Genomic DNA, 13,809 nt, shown 5'->3' on the forward strand with positions numbered 1-13,809 from the left:
GAAAGTTAAATCGGTGAAAGGCTGTGCTTATGCGTTGTAATGGGTTGATGGAATCTATTTCATCGGACTGAGAAAGCTTCTTTGAGAGTTTAATCCTGACAGTTTTGCAAACTTGTAGAGGCTTTGAATCACTGACGCAAGCCCGGTCACTGAGATTGGCAGAGTGGAGTATCCGATTGCCGATCGTCCACTAGGTGCCGCTGAATGGAGAACTTTTTTTGACATGCGTTGCTCAAGAGCACTCCCCGAGTGTCGAATCAGCGCCGCTTGATCTTAAAGTATGTGAGGTCAGGCACTTAACCAGACGAGCTATTGGACCAAAGCGATCATTTCCTCAAGGTTTGGAGGCACTGCAAAAAGTTAAAACTATTCCCGAAGAGAGAAATAGCACGGTAATGTTGCTTACAGGGAAGGCCGACCTGAAAAATGAATCGATTATGTGAAAGATTTAAAGACAAACTATGGAATCATTAGTCTTTCCAAAAGTGTGGTAAGTATTCTTAAACAGCAACTGCCTCGCTAGATTTTATTATCTACTTGTAGCCTAGACTTGCTGTTGTAAGTTCAATGATTGTTATTACTGGGAGATAAAGGCAATACTGTAGCATGTGTAGCGCATTATTGCACTAACTTTGGTTTTTCAAAATTAACGGAAATGTAAAATCACTACCTTGGTGAATAGTCCGTATGCGCGTTTCCGTTTCATCATGAAGTATGATGGTTGAACGGTTTAATTTATTAAACAAGCGATGATTGAACTATAATACAACAGGTTCGATTTCGTCGTTCTTGCTCATCAGTTTTTGTGATCAAAACAATCACAGCAATTTCCTGGAGCTTTTTGTACATAAGCCAAGTTTAATGTAAACCAAAAGACTTTGATTTTGATACAAGCCATGTGACACCTAATTTTAGAAATCGCGCAGTTGAAGGAAGGCAGCCTAACAGTTGTGACCAGCTATTGCTCAAACACCGCAATAAAGAAATTCAACATTTAGTTGCAAAATCAAATTATCAATGAGCCTACATTGTTTAAAAACAATTTTACGCTAAAGTTAATTTTTTCATGCCTTGGTTGAATGTTTGTTAAGCTTAATCTTGTGGTTTTTCTGCAATATTTATCAAAAGAAAAGGTTCCACAAAAGGTCTAGGAAATAGAGTTTCAAGTGCAGTAGGCTGCCTAGTATTCTATCGAAACCGCTATGTATGGTATGAAAGTGGTTGGATCTTCAGGTAAGTCACTTATGGATGCCTAGTTTAGGCTATGATTGCAGTATCGTTTGCTCCATTACCAATGGGCTTAAAAGTCTAACAGGTTAGGTACCAACAACCACAGGTTATGCCTAATAAGATTTGGCTTGAGATTGATTAGATCAGTGGTTCTTAAAGGGGGGGGGGGGGCGCAAGTTCTACAACAATTTTAATTTTTTTTAATTACTGTAATGTCCTAGAACCTATGCTGTTCGTCATATTTTTATTTTTTATTCATTTATTTGCATCAGACTCAAGATGGTCCATATTACAATCAAACATAAAAAGTAGAAACAAAGTGGATACTCAACTCGGAAGAGCTGAGTCGTAATGTACCAAATACAAAGATTGATAATAACAGTCTGTTCGCGTTAGTTCATAAATCCATTGATTGGTAGACAAGTTACATCGGGTTACAAATTGATATAATCTTTTGCGAAATTATCTTATTTTATATTGTATTCAGTAATTCTGGCTTTATTAGTTAGACCGCAACTTCTCAAAACTATTTTGCGCTGAACTCCTTCAGATTTATCAAATTTTCGACGCTGCTTCATTTTTACTTTTTTGTTCAAATTGCTTTTTTACAGTTTTATTTACTTAATGCTTAAACTTCAAGGGAAAAGCATCAACATCATTAAGCATCGTGACATCATTCGAACTTTTATAACCAAACTCGACCTCCGGAAGAGTGAAATTGAACAAGCAAATCCAGCGAGCTTCAGTAACTTGGATTCTGCTTTCAAAGATGATAACTTTGAGTCTGAGTTGAAGAAACAAATAGAAATCCACCTGAATTGAAAGCGGAGTTCATCAAATCCTTTCCAGATCTGGATGAGAAGCGTTAAACCTGAAAGTTCGTCAGAAACCCGTTTCAATGCAAAGTAGTTGATATTTTTGAAGAAGGACAAGAGGAGCTTCTTGAGATGAAGTTCAACTCCACAGCTAAAGAAGACTTCAAAGAACTGGAACTTGAGACGTTCTGGGCCAATTACCTTCCTGTTTACCCTCTTATCACAACTCGGGCACTTCGAATTCTAACAATGTTTGGATCCACGTATATTTTGTGAAGCTGCATTTTCTGCTCTAGTTGCTATCAAGAACAAGTACAGAAGCAGGCTGAGAGTTGAAGGAGACTTACGTTGTTCACTCTCTAGAGTTAAACCTCGCATTAAAAATCTAATCGCTAAGAAGCAGTGTCAAGTATCTCACTGATGTGTACAATATACAGACAAAAATGCATTTTTTTTGGTATGATACTTATTTAAAATCTAGGGGGGCACGAGGCACATGACCATTATTGAAGGGGGGCTTGATAGAAAAAAAGAACCACTGGATTAGATTCACTCAACATTGTAGCCTAGCCTACAGTAATATAATTTTTATTGGGAAAAAGTAAACAAATGTTTTATCATTTTTGATATATTTGAGTCAGGAAAAAACTTACGCTACTCTTCTGCTGTTTCATAAGCATCTTGCTCTTTGAAGCGACAGTTTGTCAGTTGTGTTGTCGTATTGTGTTACAGATGCTCACAGAGTTCAAGCTGCTGTGGAGGATGATCGCAGTAATAACTCCAACAGCGCTAATATTAGATCACTTCTCAAAAGTGAGTGAACTTTTCGAACTGTTCGAGCTTCACTCCTAATTGCTACATTACTAGGGCTGTAGCCTACTACGCTGTAGTGTAGGACTAAGCCTAAATGTGATTAGCCTATTTCACGACAATTTAAAGTTTACGTTTTGCTTCGTTTTGACCAAAAAAGCTCTTTTCAAACAGTCCTATAAGCCAGTGCTGTATTCGAGGGTATACGCGGGATACGCAGTATACTCTCTGCTTTTTCGAGCAACAAATAGTATGCCCTCTGGTTTTCCAAAAATAAACAATTTTGTACCTCTAGTCCAATTTTGATGTTGATAATTCATGTTATGGTAGAATAAAGATTAGTATTTTGCAAGTTGTGTATTATTTATCATTTTGGCAAATCTGACAGTATACCCTGTGCTTTTTTTTACGAATGCAGCACTGCTATAAACTAAATAACAGTAGTACGCCCTGATAGCTGAGTTGGTTAGCGCGTGACTTCGTGAACGTAAATCAATAAAATTCCGCCAATTTTACATTGATTCAACGTCTGGAGACTTCAACAATCGAAAACTCTGCTGTGTCAATCTCGGTAAATGGTCCTACGTTAAGAGCCTCTACAAACAAGTAGGCCTAGGCTATGCGATACTACCAGGAATGACCTATCAAGGCTTTGTCGGTCCGAGGATAAAGATTCAAAACCAACCAACCAGATGACTAAAATGAACCAAAAAATAAACTAATGTAGCCTCTCTAATCTCTCAGTTTTGTGATTTAAAGGCAGTTAGACTATTGATAAACATTTCTTTCGCAATACAGTAGCCTACTTGCAAGTGAGACAGAAGTCTAAGTTAAAATCTTTCAAAACGACTGATGTGAGTGGTAGCCTAGGCTATCCTAGTGGTAAGTTTTATGGAAAAAGATAACTTATAGTTTATTGTTATTCTTGCTACAATAAACAATCGACACTAAAGTACAAAAATAAATTTTTTTTATTGTGAAAAATATGCTCTCAAAATGTTTTTATTGAACAATATTAAGGAAGAGTTGTAGCCTAACTGTTTTTTAATAGAGAATACCGTACCTATGTCATACTACTCAATCGATAAAAGTATTTTACTTTTATCTGGTTCTTTTTTGTTATAAATATTTCAGCAATAATCTAATAATGTTTTTGCTCGTATGTTTCAGAAAAATCTTTCCAGGGTTCAAACTGCGTTTTTGCAAGTTTACTTTTGCTCTGGGGACTCACGTTCGCCATCGGAACAGCTTCCCTAATCAAAGTAAACCTGCTTTTACTCTTTTTCGTCATGGTGGTAACCAATCATCATAAGTTGCATTTGCATTTCTTTATAAAAACATAACAGTCGGTAATATAACTAACCTAAGTGACTTGCGTTCTTAAATTTATCAAATGGCTAGTGAACAGTTTCACTTTGTTTTTAGTCGGTAGGCCAACTAGGTTATAAGTTAATTTTTGACAAACAAACCATAAAACTGAAAAATTAATAACGTGACCAACAAAAGCATCTTTTAGATCGTAATATACGAGCAGGAATTCGGCACAACAAATGAGATCATACAAAGAGCAAGGGAAGAGTTTGTCGACATTAACAAAAGTAAGTTGTTTATTCGTGGCTGCTTACTCGCTTTTGTTAATTTTTCTTCTTCTTCTCGCTGATAGAGCTTAATCCTGGTAGTTTCGCATCTTGTAGAGGCTTTGCATACTTGTAGATAATCAAAGGTGATTAGAATCTTTGATTGCAGAAAATTGTAGGCTGCAAGAGAGGATATATTTTTCCAAGATAGAAATCTACGGTAGGCTACTAATGAAGCTTCTTTCTGAGAATTTGTTATATTGGTAAAGAACTCGAAGTTTGCTTTTAAAACTGACGCAAGTTTGGTCGTAAAATAGGAAACGTTTACGGTTACACTGTCATCGAGTTTAACAGTGTCATCGTTCCGCTTGTAATTTCAGTGTTGTTAAATTATTATCTATCCGCTAGATGTCGCTAAAAATGAATATACTTTATAATGTGGTGTGCTATTTATCGTACTACTCACACATATTTAAATCGTTATTTTTTTACTTCTTTGCTTCTTTGTAAAACTAGGTATGTATCTGGTTGAGCAGGAGAAGAACAGATTGAACTATGACCAGTAAGCTGCTGGTGTTTTGTAAGATTCATGCACAATCTGAACCAGAGCATCTCGAGGTTGTTTTGCTAGTCTACCGGCTTCCTGCCCGTTTTTGAAATGTCTTCATGTTCCATTATCGACTAGCAATTGCAAATCAAACTGAAATTTGTTTCTTTCATCTCAGAACAAGATTGGTTTGAGGTAAACTTCATTGAATTCTTTAACGTCACAACTGAGACAGATGAAAACTTCCGGACTACAATGTCAGCATTATTTCAAGGTGAGGTACTACAAGTAAGCTAATAGATTAAGTTATTTTGGCAGCCGATTGTAGCATCGAATAGACAGCGATAGACACGTGTTTCGCCCACGAGGCTGGGCTCATCAGTATCGCACCGTATGTGTTAAACTGTTTTATTTGCATCAACAGCGCACGGGTACAAATAATTGACACGGCGAGAGAGCACAAACAAACATAGCCAGGTCAAAGACTTTCAGAAACCGGCCTGCCACACCCCGCGGCGGCGGGGAGCGGCGTGATTTATGGGGTGACGATGCACCCGGAGGGTTAAGTCCACCAGCTTAGGTCGCGAGGGCCAGGCTGGGGAGTCGAGGTACCTGTGGAGGGAGAGTGTGGATCGAAAAACTATATGGCCCGTCCGCAAATTTAGAATGGCGGAACGGGCTAGGGAGACAGGCTCTTTCTGCATAGCCCAGAAAGAAGCCCTGCGACGAACCGGGCGACCCGTCGTGTGTGGACGCTGGAACCGGCAGTAATTGACCGCCGGGCAGCGCCCACGTCTCCTTCAGGCGTCCTCGCGCAGGTACTTTGACTCTTATACCCGGTCTGCCAGTAGGCAGAGCGGATAAAATTGGGGTCTCCCACGAGGAAGAGAGTCGAACCATTTAAGGATAATTTGGCTCTCGTGGCAGACGAATATTCAATAAAAATGTGGAGCAGAGGCTCGATGAGTAATCGACCACCGCTTTACCAGTCAGTTTAACTCTTATCTTTGTGGAAAGAAAGAGCCAACAAAACCAGCAGGTGCCAGGGGTAGGTCAATGTGAAGAAAGGCGTTCTTCCCGGCTATCAGCACAAGGCTGATTACTCACTAGCACAGCGAGCAGCAGTAACGCTTCGCTAACCAGAACGGTGTAGAACACGTGTCTATCGCTGTCTATTCGATGCTACAATCGGCTGCCAAAATAACTTAAACGTTTAATTGGAGGTCTCAATGGCTAGCGTGGAAGCTACACCGTTCTGGTTAGCGAAGCGTTACTGCTGCTCGCTATGCTAGTGAGTAATCAGCCTTGTGCTGATAGCCGGGAAGAACGCCTTTCTTCACATTAAGCTAATAGATTTCAGTTTTGCCTTTAATTAAATGCTTGTGCTACACCGGTCAAGATTAAAGAAAAGATTATTTACCACAACTAATTATAACTTACTACAAAGGCTTGATGTTGGTGCAGCAAACTTTGACCACTAATTAATCAACTTTGGTTGATTCCAATAAGCTTCGTAGCCTATTTAGTATTTATGGGATGAGTTCAGTGGCGCCGGCAGGGGGGGGGCAGGCGGGGCAGCTGCCCCCCCAATGTTTTGGGCATCATCTTTTTAATTTTTTATTATTTATTAATACATAGTAATTTTTTTTTTTTTATATTTGGATCCCAACCTCAAGTAAGTCAACTCAAGTTGCAAGGGGGGGGGGGGGGGGGGGGGGTAAAAGCTCTCTCTTTAAAAAAAAGTATGGCAAACCTTGATGACTAAATTGTACAGTAGATAGAAAGATTTTCTACAGAAGCAAAGACATAGACTTTTTAAAGTTTTAACTAACGTTACATTGATGTAGAAAAATAACAACCTGTTAAATTTTTGATATCTCACACTCCCATGACTTCTTCCGCGCGCATTTTGGCATTGGTCACTTGCAATGATTCTTTCACTTGAACAAAACGTTTTGTTTCAGCAGTTTTGAGTTGTTCAATTCTTAAGTTGTAAAGGAGACTTAATTTCTTCAATATTTATCATTTATGTTTCTTCTTTAATCTCAGCAGAGTATAAAACTTGTAAAAGTTTTTCATCCATACGACGTCATAAATGAAATTATATCTCAAATCGGCGTAATGACGTGATATCATCTAAACATTTTACCGAATAATAAATTAACAAATTCGATCGTCAAAAGTGGTTTGGTGGTGGTAAATATTACGTAAGGAAAAAAATGTGATAAGGTTGGAAGACATTACGTCATGTAGCCTATTTTCAATACAAGTTGAAGTTTAAAATTTATTCTTTTGTTCATAGTCGTAACTCGTAATCCACCTTCAAAGCGGTACTACAAAGAACAAGTTTCGATAAGGGGGGCATCAAGAATAAGTTGACATGACTTTTAACCCTTAGAAAGTTGGGCTCCTGGAGTCTTGCTCAGTTTTGGGGGGGGCTGTCGATTCTTCTTATGCTTTAGGAGTGATATCTCTGTTATTTTGGCACGGTTTCAAAATTTGGGATTCACTTCGTAAAATTATTTACGCTGAGCATATTCGAAAATTAAAACTATGTGAATTTTAGAACTGCTCATATACGTTGTAATGTTGAGGACACTTATGAGTGTAATTTGTAGCGTGAGTTTACACATTATTTTTTGGCAGAGTAATGAAGAACGTGCATTGTAATGTTGTGATTATTTTTTTTTACATTATTTTACATACAGCCAATGCCCTTCACGCTGTGAAACAGTTAGGATTAACGAGACATGGGCCAAATTAATTACTTTCATCCAGCTGGGGGGAAAATGTTTCACAATAAAATATGAAATATTTCAGAGGATGTGCTGAGAAATGCCTTATATCTTTCAATTTATAACCTTTATTCGCTCAAAATTTCAGCTCAATAGAGGTGAATAAAAGTTAGGAAAAGTCAAGAAATCTCGTAGTCGCAGCCTCAGTGGTTTTAGAGATACAACTGTTGATACAAAAAAAGTTGAATTGACAGGCCCCCCCCAACCTTCAAAGGGTTTGCTTTGAGTCAACAGATCTATGTCTTGAGGTTTACGTCAGCTCCAGAGATCAGTAAAATATAAGGTTGTCATCTTCGGTGCAACAAGACCATTGATTGATTGGTTTAGTGAGGATTCGTAGCCCCATTGCTTTCATTTTGAGTGATCATACTGATTTTCAATTTATTCCTACAAGACGTTACATAATGAAAAAATATATAACTAAGGTTGGAAGACATTACCTCATGTCTTTTCAATTCAAAATGAAGTTTAAAATTTATTCTTTTGTTCATAGTCGTAACTCGTAATCCTCCTTCAAAGCGGTATTACAAAGAACAATTTTCGATAAGGAGGGCATCAAGAATATGTCGACATGACTTTTAAGGTTTACGTCAGCCCCCGAGATCAGTAAAATGTTAAGGTTCTCATTATCGTGATTGTAAGCCGCGGGAAATTTTTTCTCTAAAAAACAGATTCCCAGGAAGCTAAACATTTTTTCCAGCCCTGGTAGAAAACAAGAGAAATTAAATAATATACCACTGTCTTGCACCAGTGGCGTAGCCAAGGGAGGGGGGTTCGGGGGTTTCAACCTTTCAAATTGAATTTACGGATGTTAATACATTGTTTACAAGAAAAGCTTTAGCCTATGATGTAATTTCTCGTCAAACTGTGCAAGGATGCAAGCCATCTGCAACTGCTGAGATCGCTTGTTCGATCTAGATTAACATCTAAACAGCTATTCGTTATACAAAACTTGAATATATCAGAAATAGCCTAAAGTAATTTCATTGTCTCAAAGCTTTTTGTTTGACACTCATCAAGATGTATGACCTCTATGACGTTACATTTTCTAAACTTTGGGTTGACTTTAGAGCATAAAAGTTAGTGACTTACCAGAATAAGATCGCTTTTTGAATCAACCAAGGAGAAAATTGATAAATAATAAAACTGAAATAATCTCACAAAAAAAAAAGCAATCAACCTATGTCTCTAAAACAAAGTTTGCCTAATTTTAAACGAAATTGCATTAAAAGAGCGAGTTTTGCCAATACCAAACATTTAAGTATTTCAGTGTGGAATTAGCAGCAAGAAAACATAGAGACTTAGCTTTATTTCCGAAAAATGCCGAAGAAAACATGATCTTATCCTTTTGCTATGCCACCGGACAGCACCACTTTACAGAAATATTTATACCCACAATTTTGTTGAAAATGCTCTCAAAATGCACCAAACTGAAAGTAATTTTTCAAAATTTTCTGGGGGAGGCCCCCCAGACCCCCCGCCGCTAAGTATCGCCTTCGGCGAACACGCCATCGGGCTGCGCCCGCTAGCCGTCAAAACCCCCCTTTCAAAATTTTTGACTACGCTACTGTCTTGCACTGTCAATATTTTGCCCCCCCATTGTTGAAGGTCTGGCGGCGCCACTGGATGAGTTGTCAAAATTGTGATGCATCGACTACAGTACAATCAATATTTAACATTAGCCTACAAATAGCCATCACTTCTAAGTTTTAGCAGTCTATTTTATTTTTTTACTACAAGTATGCGAAACTGCCAGGATTAAGCTCTCAAAGAAGCTTTCCCAGTCCAAGGAAAAAATTCCCTCAATCAAACAATTTATTGCTAAAGCTGTTGAAGTAAACTTGTTAAACTTTACTGCAACCTTCATTGAGCTTACTTAGTTATACACAGGCTAAAACTGTAGGTTAACGTAATCTCTAAGCTACGTTTAGATCAGATTAGATATGGATGGAATATCATGTGGTTTTCCTAGCTATGGCCGACTATGTTTCATGCTCAAAGCCCATTAATGTTTTTCTTCATTTTGTTTAACTTTATCTTTTGTACAAGTTTCTACACAATGTCTTTTACATAATTATTTGACAGCATCTTCTGTCAGAGATCAGTCAAGAGAAGTATCTTTTGGTGGATCATGGGACGACGCAAAGACACGCTGTGCTAATGAAAGATTACAGCTCTGTTCTCAAGAAGAAATTTTTCCAAAAGATATCCAAGCTGGAGTCCAAGTTCTTCTTAAAGGGAGACCGGCTTGGGTGCCTCTGCGGTAGGAAAATACAAATGTAGACAGTAGGCTATAGGTGACCAGGCCCGTTAATGTTGACAGGGAATCCACAAGGAGTAGGCTACATTTGGACCTGAGCGGGGGGATGCTTTTTGGGACCAGAAACCTCCAAAATGGGTTCAGAAACTGGAAGAAAACACCGCGTTGTCTTTTGCAATAGGCTAATGTTTTTACGTCCGATCTATGTTGATGTTTTAGTCAACTGCTGAGTTATTTTGATAATAATACATTGTAATACAGTAGCGTATCTAATTAATTAGCGACAACCTTTTAAAGTACACGTTAATTAGAACAGAAATAAGAATTTATCAAAAGTCTCAGTCATTTTAGAAGATTTCACCACCGGTTACAGGACCATCTATGATTGTTACCTTGACAGAGTCAACTCTGATTGATCATATACGCCTTGGAGAGTAGCTAGTTGAGAAAATTCAGATAATACGAAACCAAGAAATTTTCCAGAAATATTTGATAAAACTACCATTCAACGTTTTATAGGCAGAGAAAACTTTTTCTCGAACCGCAGAAAATTTCATGATCAGATCACCGCTTCAATGCGTGATGGAAATCTACAAATAAATCTGCATCAGGCATTGCAGAGTGCAAAAACAGTGTTGCAGAAGGCGTTTTCGAATAATAAATTCTCATCAGTGCACTACGTTTATGAATGCAATAACAACGGTTAAATTTAAACTCAATACAATACATTACAAACATTATAAGGACATATTCTCAGTGTTCAAACTAAATCCAGAGACATCAGAAAATCGCTTCCCGCATGCAATGCCAGACCGACATTACTCGCTTAAGGTTTTTTTTTTTGGTAAAACATACTTAATGTTCAAAGCTAATAATTTACTTCATTTTTGATAATCTTATTAATCTTTTTCAAAGCGATAATATTGCTTTTGAACACTGACGAACGAATGATTCCATTTGCAAAAATCAACTCCTGTGTTTTTCGGGTAGCTCCATCAACCTAAACTTGTAACCGTCTTAAATTCGAAAATTGTTTTTCTGCAGGCCTACTTCAAATGCATGTGGTGTACTGAGTAAAATTAGTCGTTTATTTACTATCCTAGAGTACAAAATTAAGTCTACTCACATAATCTTATGTTCCTTTATAATAAATTTAATTAATTGTCATTGCTCAGAAATTTAAATTATTTTTTTTACCAGGGACAAGTACAACGACTGGGTTCTGGTGGGGGCAAAAAATCACCCAGAAACAGGAGTGATTCACAACAACAGAAACTTAGCTAAAGTTGCTTGGAACAAAAAAGTCTCATTTCCAGCAGGATATCGCAACGTTAATCTCCACGTTCTGTGCTGCTATCCAATGCCCAACTAGCTGTTTATTGGATTTACTTCCTTAAATTGGCTTCGAAACATTTACGTGTTTTTTCTAGCAAGTTTCATTGCATTCAGATTTCTTCTATTCGACATGCTTTTAGTAGACTACTTAGAATGTAAAATGTATTTGCTGTTTCATGAATTGAACCAGCAAGAATTGTTTTTCTATATATTTAGTAAATATTTTGATTTGTTTCGACACAAAACTTTTGGTGTTAATTTTGTTTTAAAATTTTTTTTGTTTTTTTGCGTACTCAAAGTGCTTTACTAATAATCCTGATTTCAAGTGTTCAAACACAAAATGTTTCGTTTCGGTTCAATATCTGCTCCCTTGGTTCCGTTTCGGATGAAATTCTTTGCGAAGAATTTCGTCTCAACATAAAAACTTTCGTTCAAAACAATCGAAATATTTTCGTTTTTAACTCAAAAATTAGTTTTCGTATTGTGTATCAACACAGTGATCTTCACATCAGACATCACTCTCAGTTGAAGGCTACAATCCCAAACAAAAAATCAACCGTTTGTTACATTGAGTCAACGTTTGCATACGTTGAAAACGAGACTGATTTTTTATCTGAGATTATGATGATCACTTTGGTGCGTTCTAGTGCGAAGAAAGAATTTCAAGTTTTCGTATGCTGCAACAAATTATAGTTGTTTAAATCAATTAAATTCTATTTGAATAAAGCTTGATAAAGATTGGATGATTATTTTAGATCAACATTATCTGGTGGATGAATAAAGCGAGCAGCTTGCCGTTTAATTTATTTCGAAAGATATCTATCCGAGTTGGTTTTATCATCTGGTAGTCAATTCACTTCTCCTATTTCCATTTTTGGGTCACCGATACCGATTACGCTGAACTTGGAATAAAAGAACGATATACCGAAACGATAAACGAGAAACGTTGCTTTTTGCTGTTGATATCGTACCAAAAAAACGTTAATTAAAACAATGAATGACAAATCTCTCAAATTCTAAAGACAAGGGTATGCGTAAAATCTAACAGGTCAGCTTGTGTGACGGCAGAAAGCATTTGACACAAACGAAACTTGACATTGTGGCTACGTCTGCTGAAATCACCATTTAAGTTAAAGTAGGTTACCTTACGAAACAAGCGGTGGCTATATTTCTCGCAATAGTGTTGCCAGATAAAAAATGCTGCTCTACTTTAGGAAAAGTTTAAAGCCGTTGAAAGCAAAAACTTGTAATTTGGAAAAATTTGAAGTCCTGGGCTGAGAACAAAACTCTAACCTTAACTCTAACCCATACCTTAACCCACTCTAGCTTTAATCCTAACTCTGGCAACACTTGCCACGAAACAATGCTTTTTAATTGCAACCATGGCAACAAGCGGGTAAAAACAGCCCCTTCGATAAAACAAAACAAAAAAACAAATAACTAAACAGCAATTATTGAAAAATGTAGCCAGTCCTTAAAATTTGTGGATAACATCACGTCCGTAAGCTGGGTAATTCCCTTAGGTGACGTGCTTGAACTATTGTATGACATTGATAGGCTGCGATGTATGAAGGAAGATGTTTGCTTATTGAATGATGTCATGATTTTCCATGTTGAAATTTTGTTGTTAAGTTTGAAAATCCCCCATGACTGCTTTACCCCAAAAGAGGTTGTTCACTCAAAACGTCACAAAAACAGTTTGCATGAGTCAGCGGACAGGGGTCAAGCTAATAACAACTAGTTGCATTCGAAAACACAACAGTTTGTTTGCGATATTTAGGAGAAAGTCACTTTTCGGAAACTTTGTCAACTGTGATTTCCTTCTTTGCCAAATACGGAAACGGACGTATAAACAAAAATGTTACTAGCGTAGGAGAAGATAAGATACAGCTGAGGTATAAATCATCAAACTAATCACGAATTTATAATGGTAGCTTCACTTGTCATAATTCATCGTCAATGATTGATGGAAAGCGAAAAGATTAAAATGATGATTGGGTTAAGGAGAATGAAAATGATCAGAAAAGTTGTTATCACCAGTAACAAAGTGAATTTACTGTTTTTCTCTGATTATTTAAGCCAGGGGTTCACAAACATTTTTCATTGAGGGCAGGATACCGGTATCTTACGATTTACGATCGCAGACCTTGTAACCAGCCTATAGTTATCTGTTCAATACATGTTGGTGAAAACGAAAGCTCTGCATTTGATATTTCAGTGTTTACAAATCATTGGCGTCCATTCAAATGTCAAGGCAACCCACAGGCGAAAAACTGCTTGCCTAATAAGCCTGATACTTGGCCGCGGATTTTCTTAGATTTCATACTCATGGCGTGCTAAATTTCTATCAACAAATTCTATTTCACAACGTCGCATGCTCCATCCGTTTTGTGACGGGACTATTTTCGCCCGCGGGTCTTAATTTAGTTGTTCCTGACTT

The 13,809-nt window shown here is 37.4% G+C and overlaps 2 protein-coding genes across 2 annotated transcripts in view; one reads left to right on the forward strand and one right to left on the reverse strand.

Annotated features, from left to right (window-relative positions):
• Positions 1–13,809, reverse strand: part of LOC145770741 (uncharacterized) — a 251,215-nt gene that overhangs the window by 8,550 nt on the left and 228,856 nt on the right. The gene's annotated exons all lie outside the window — the stretch shown is intronic.
• LOC145771311 (uncharacterized) lies at positions 1,062–12,245 on the forward strand. The gene is made up of 7 exons (XM_082583057.1): positions 1,062–1,233; positions 2,778–2,858; positions 4,026–4,117; positions 4,372–4,453; positions 5,158–5,253; positions 9,860–10,037; positions 11,235–12,245. Exons 1-7 carry the CDS (start codon positions 1,203–1,205, stop codon positions 11,404–11,406), a joined length of 732 nt encoding a protein of 243 aa, XP_082439183.1. The 5' UTR covers positions 1,062–1,202; the 3' UTR covers positions 11,407–12,245.

This window comes from Aplidium turbinatum, chromosome 5 (genome assembly GCF_918807975.1).
Source record: "Aplidium turbinatum chromosome 5, kaAplTurb1.1, whole genome shotgun sequence".
In the NCBI taxonomy this organism is placed as follows: domain Eukaryota; kingdom Metazoa; phylum Chordata; class Ascidiacea; order Aplousobranchia; family Polyclinidae; genus Aplidium; species Aplidium turbinatum.